Below are 6,000 nucleotides of genomic sequence, written 5' to 3' on the forward strand. Positions count from 1 at the left end.
CAGGTTCCTCATTCCTCATCTAGCATATGTAATGTATCTTCATGCAGATTCAGACTTCCTGGCAGCTTTCTCCTTGCACTGCCTTTGCTTCCTGTAAGCATAAAGTCCAATCATTTAGAACTTGGGTATTACACCATCCACAAAGCACAGGAAGTGGCCAGCCACATCCACATAGGCTTGCACATGGGTACTTGTTTGACCAGCATTCCCACCTCGTCCTTCCGTCCTCCACAAGCTTCTGCATATGCACACACACACCCCATCTCCGTTTCCTTGTGCATTACCTGCCAAGTCAGTGAGATGCCTGACAATATGCATTAGTGAAACAACTGCAGGGGAAATGTTCCATAAGTCACATGCAGGAAACAGCATACCCAAAGGAAGCCACCTACTTGTTGGGGAGCACAAGTAGGGATATGTCCTGGCCCGTCCAGAGGAGGAGGAGGAGGAGGAGGAAGGAAGGAAGGAAGGAAGAAGAGGTCATGGATCAGAGCCCTCCTGCTCAAGCGTCCAACTTTGAGCCAGGCGCCTCTGTTCAGACTCTCCCTCTGAAAGCCACACAGGGCTCCTCCTTCCTTGGCTCAAGATGAGAAGACAGGGCCATCCAATGCCGTAGAGGACACTTCTCCACCAGATGAGTGGGGAGAGAGCTGCACATCACAGATTGAGCTCTCAGGGGAGGAGGAAAGAGGAAGGCACAGGAGCAGACCCATGTCCTTCCAAGAGATAGGAGTTCCCCACATCAGGCAAGGAGTTCTCAGTGGGGCAGGCAATGTGCACAAGTTAGCTGGACTTACCCTGCTTCTGTTTAAAACTGATGGGTAGGCAGGGCCAATTATAGACAGCTTCCCTACGTTGTCTCCATTTGCAGGTCCTGATCCTGGAACTCAGATTCCTGGCCTTGTCCCTGAGCTGCATTTAAGGAATCTTGCAGCCCTTCTCCTAAGTTGGTTTGATCTCTGGGGCCTAAGGGTGTCTGGACTAAGTCCTCCTCTTCCTTTGCTGCAGAGTTTGCACTGTCTTGTCTGCTGGCGTAAAGCTTGGCTTCTTTACATAAAGGAAAGGGCACTTGTTATGATCAGCACTGCTTTGCAGGTTTCCCATATGCATCTAGCTGGTCAGGGTGAGAACAGGATGCTGGACCAGATGAGCCTCTGCCCTGATCCACCAGGGCTCTTCTTATGTGCTAGGTCAGGGGAAGCAACAAAATCATCACTACTCGAATTTTCACCTGCAGGTATTTTGTGCACTGCATACCTCTCAGCCAAAAGCACCTGTCTCCTTTTCAGCACTTACATGTTATCATCGAACAGCCTAACCTAAATCAAGGCATTCAGATGTATGAGATCCCAGGCTATGTTAAGAGAGCCAATCCTGCCACTGGTACCCAATTTCCCAAGAGGCAAACATGCAACTCCATGACCCTAGTTCTTCATGCAAGTTTTTACATTAACAAGGGGGCAGATAATAGCACAAAGGAACAGATAATTAAAGAAAGCACATCTCTCTCCATCCCTTTTCCTATCACTTCCTCAGTGAAACAGAGGTAATCTCTGTTACAGTCTGGGATGGAGCATAGAAATCACCCCAGCTTGGAGGTGAGTCGGTTTGACCTCTGTTCAGAAGGCAGCTTTAGAGCCTGTGACATAGGCCTCTTTCACATGCAGAGATAAGTCAGAGTTAATGGCTTATTGGGATCAAGCAGCATGATCACTCCCACTTCACTCCTCCCAAGGTGTGAGCATGAGCAACAAGCCATGAAGTGTTAGCTTCTCATTAGGTCTGAACCTGGGAACAAACCACAATAATTTGTCCTTGGCTTGCTGATCAGTTCAGTCAGGAGACACAAACCGTGATCCTGGTTTGCATATGAGACAGGCTTTGAGGCTTACTGCTCATGCCAGGGAACGAGCTAAGCAGGAGCGATCAGGCAGCGTGCACTAGCAAACCTCTTGACCCTGAAAAGCTATTAACTGCAGCAAAGTGTTACATGTAAATTGGGCCACACATGTGGGATGGGGAGGCTTGGGCCAGGGGGCAAAATGCAAAGACCCAGACCTCTCTATTTGGCCCCTGTGGTCACTGGCATGAGGCCCCCAGAAAGTTGCCCAGAAAAGAATGTAGCCCTCAGGCAGAAAAATATTCCCTACTGCTTCCATAAATGGGTGGAAGCCTGTGCAATTGTGGAAAAATCCTTTGCTGCATCCATTTAGGATATACTTGCCAAGTTAGTCCCTGACTCTTGGAATGTCAGCCTTGGCTTCAGAAGGGAAAAAAAGGAAGGCGTAGCAGGAAGCTGTCTTTGTGTATGATCTCTTTCGCCTGGAGTTTCCAAGAGCATCAAGCAGAGGGGGTGGACCAGATGGCCTACAAACCCACTTCCAATATTTGAGCAACTTCACCTTTGTCCACAGATTGTCTTCAGGGACTTGGCTCCATCCTGAGCACAATCATTGTTACTGTCATCAATGCAACATAGGAATATAAGAAAGCTACCTTATGCAAAATAAGATCACTGGTCCATCTAGCCGAGAAACATCTACACTGACCGGCAGCAGCTCCACAGAGTTTCAGACAGGGAGTTCCTCCCAGCCCTACCTGGAGATGCCGGGGATCTCTTAGAGCATCCGCTTTGCATGCAGAAGGTTCCAACACTGAGCTACGGACCTTCCACAGTAAAGTTAACCACTCAAACCCTTTGGAATGCCTTTTCCCTGAAAACCCAGGATCAAGGAACCTGTTCATTTTTAATCAGCATTTGAAATTTGCCAGGTACCAGGTACATTTTGCACTAGAGACTAAGTGAATACGCCCAGGCACCTGACATCTCCACCATCTGGAGGTGCATGCCTGGAGGATACTTGGATCTTGCCTGTTTCCAAACATTAACAACACATCCTGTAGAATTCTGTGATATTTTATCTGCACAGTCAGAACAAATTTCAGGAACCAAAAAGTCAAAAATATGACATTCGAGCTGTCTGGCCCCAAAATGGCAACAAGACATTTCCGTTTTGGCAATTATAACCCCGGTTTAAGGAGCAATTTGGTGCCCAGCTTATATATCTGAGTTTCTAACACTGTTTATATTGCATGTGGCTACAATGGGCCAGATAATGCACAGCACATACCACAAGGGAGTTCTATCCTGAAGCAGAACATGGGAACTTCCCTTCTTTATTATGCAGATGTGACCCTGCAGAGTATCAGACGCTTCCCTCCTAAGCAAGCATCGCATGGGATCATGTGTCATGTACATAAAAAGCATCACAAGTGTACACCACTCCACAAACAACTAAGCATGCTGCCTGACCTCTTGTTAAGTCACATAAGTATCTCAGGACGGCCTCAACAGTATGAAGGGAGTAGCAGTTTCAGGGAAATGCAGCCCTGAAATGCTTCAGATCAGTGGTACCCATCAGGGCAAGCCTTGGGGGAAGAAGTCACGGGTCCCAATCAGAAGAATGAGCAGGAGGGTCCCCAAGCCCAGCAAGGCTGACCTACCACCTTCTGCAGTGAATGAAGCAATGCACATTACCACCTAGGAAGAAAAGTCCACACATCCACCCAGTAAGATATTAAATTCATAATCTAGAATTACCTGGCCAGGATCAGATCTACTATGAAACTAATGAAGCTTAAGCTTCAGGGCCCCCGATTCTCACAGGGATCCCAGAAACGGCTTTAGTCCACATTTCTTTAAAAGCATGACTCGAATTGATTAATATGTTGTTGAATATATTTCAACAATCCCAAAGTTTGAGAGTCAGCAGCACAGATGTTGTAAACAACCGCACTGAAGAAAGTAAACAGTGGTTGGCCAGACCCTGTCGCTGGTTGCAAAGGGGGCCTCATAACAGTTGAAGCTTCAAGGCCCCCAAAATGTAGTTCCACCACTGCACCTGGCAGTACTGGTTCTGCAAAAACAAAACAAAATGCAGACATACCAGGCAACCAGACACATTACATACCCAGTTTCATGAGGCAGGCGAGCAGGATCCATAGCGCAATCTCGAAGGGGATCCTTACATGCGTGTAGTCGATGCCCAGGACAGGAAACGCCTTCTGATGCGTGTGTTTCCCGGGAGTCGAAGTGTTCTTGGGTTGCTTGGACTCAGGGTGACTGTCTTGGGACACCGGCGGAGCAGTGGTGATGCTCTCGACCGCAGCTTTCAGCTCCGGGGAGTAAACTTGCTGAGTGACCCCGGGGCTCGCGCTGCCGGAGCTCTGGAGCACCGGCAGCAGCCCCAGGAGGGCCGCTGCGCAGAACAGGAAGGGCAAAGCCCGGCAAGAGCAAGGAGCCCCCAGGAACCTCGCCTCCATTGGGCCTCCTGATCTCTCCCACTCCAAACGAAAAGATAAAATGAAACGCACCCAGGAGGATCTGCTGGCCTTAGCAGGCTACCGCCTTTGCTTCTTTGAAGGAAGGGGGGGGGGGATGTCAGAGGACACAGCTTCCAGGGAGAAGCTTCATTGGAGGAGGAGGAGGAGGAAGCGGGAGCCCGAGAAATAAAACGAGGCCACCGAAGGATCCCGTGTCCAGATGGAAAACCTAAACGGAGACTGGTGTGGTAAAGCTCTCATAATAAGGTCAGGGGGCGCTTTCTTTCACCTGCGTTCTTCTCCTGTTAGGGATGGACGGGGGTGGGGTGGGGTAGAGAGAGAGCCTGCGGCTTTTCGTGGGGGGGGGGGGAGAGCCCCAAAAATCTTGCTCTTGCGCCTGGGGTGCCCTCTAGAAAAAAGAGGCAAGGTCTGAGAGGGCGGCTCCGGGAAGCGAGGAAGGAGCAGGCAGAGGCCGACAGCAAAAACCCCCTTCCCCCAGGGAAAACAGGACCAGATGCCCAGGCGAGAGACAGGAGGAGGAAGAGGGCGGCGGCGGCGGCAGCTGCAAACAGGGACCCGGACAAGGAGGCAGCCGGGAGCGAGAGAGGGGACGCGGCTGGAGCCGGAGGGCGAGGAGGAACCTCTGGCGTGGGGAAGCCGGCGGGCAGGCAGGCCGGGCGGCTGCGGCGGGGCAGAGGATCCGCCGGCGGGAGCTGGGAAGGAGGAGGAAGCGGTGCGTGTTCCGGCTCCTCGTGTACTGCAGCGCGGCAGCTCCGCCCGGGCCGGCCCCTCCTTCCCCGGCGCGCGCTGAGCTCGCGCTCTGCTGCTCTCCTGCCGTCTCCTCCAGCTCAGCCAGCGCCGAGACAAGGACACGGGGAAGGAGGAGGAAAAGGAGGAGGAGGCGGGGCCTCGGCACCCACCCCACGGCAGCCTCCTCCGGACGGGAGCAGCACTACACGGCGGGGAGCCCACCTCCTCGGTCGGGGCCAGCCAGGGGAGGAAGGAGAGGCGGGCGAGAGCACGGCGCCTCAGCCTTGGAGAGGCTTCGCGCGGCCTCGGGCGAGCTCCTCCTCCTCCTCTCCTGTCTCCGTTCCCGCCTTCCCTAGAAGAGGGAGAGCTGGCCCGTCGATAGGAAGCTCCTCGTGGGCAGAGACCCGTCTCCCGGTCTCCTCAAGCGCAAGGGCGTCGTACGAATAATAATAATACGTGGTGGCGTTCCGCTCCCGGCGTCTCTCCAGGAAAAGATAGCCGACAAAAAGTGGCTTAGGGCATTTTTCTTCAGAGTGGCTACAGTTGCATCAACAGCATAGTAAATAAAACCCGTTAGATGGCAAAAATGGTTCAGGAATAAGGATATACAGAATAGCCAATAGAGGACCTTGCTACGACATCGTTAAAATAGCACAGGTGCACACTGCATTTTAAAAATAGCAGCAGCAGATGAAAAACTGCAAGGCAGCTAAAATAAAACCAATCATAAAAAGCCAGATAGTATAAGCTGGTTTTTCAAAGCCAGCCTAAAAATGGCAGGGGAGAGGTTTGATAGATACCTACAAGGAAAGAGTTCCACATTTGCAATGCGACACCAACAGGGGTCCTGTTCCTGGTACTCATTGGTTCTGACCTTAACTCATGGAGGGTCAGATAAAAGGTTTTCTGATGCTGATCTTAAGGCTG

At 51.5% G+C, this 6,000-nt stretch overlaps 1 protein-coding gene across 2 annotated transcripts in view; it reads right to left on the reverse strand.

The window, feature by feature from the left end:
• SLC9A1 (solute carrier family 9 member A1) overlaps nt 1–4,673 on the reverse strand; it is a 67,251-nt gene extending 62,578 nt beyond the window's left edge. For both annotated transcript variants that reach the window (XM_033157864.1, XM_033157863.1), the window contains exon 1: nt 3,972–4,673. In XM_033157864.1, coding sequence (XP_033013755.1) covers nt 3,972–4,323 — 352 coding nt within the window. In that variant the 5' untranslated portion in view covers nt 4,324–4,673. The remainder of the gene's footprint in view (nt 1–3,971) is intronic.
• Nucleotides 4,674–6,000: the final 1,327 nt, after the last annotated feature.

This window comes from Lacerta agilis, chromosome 8 (genome assembly GCF_009819535.1).
Source record: "Lacerta agilis isolate rLacAgi1 chromosome 8, rLacAgi1.pri, whole genome shotgun sequence".
NCBI classification, from domain to species: domain Eukaryota; kingdom Metazoa; phylum Chordata; class Lepidosauria; order Squamata; family Lacertidae; genus Lacerta; species Lacerta agilis.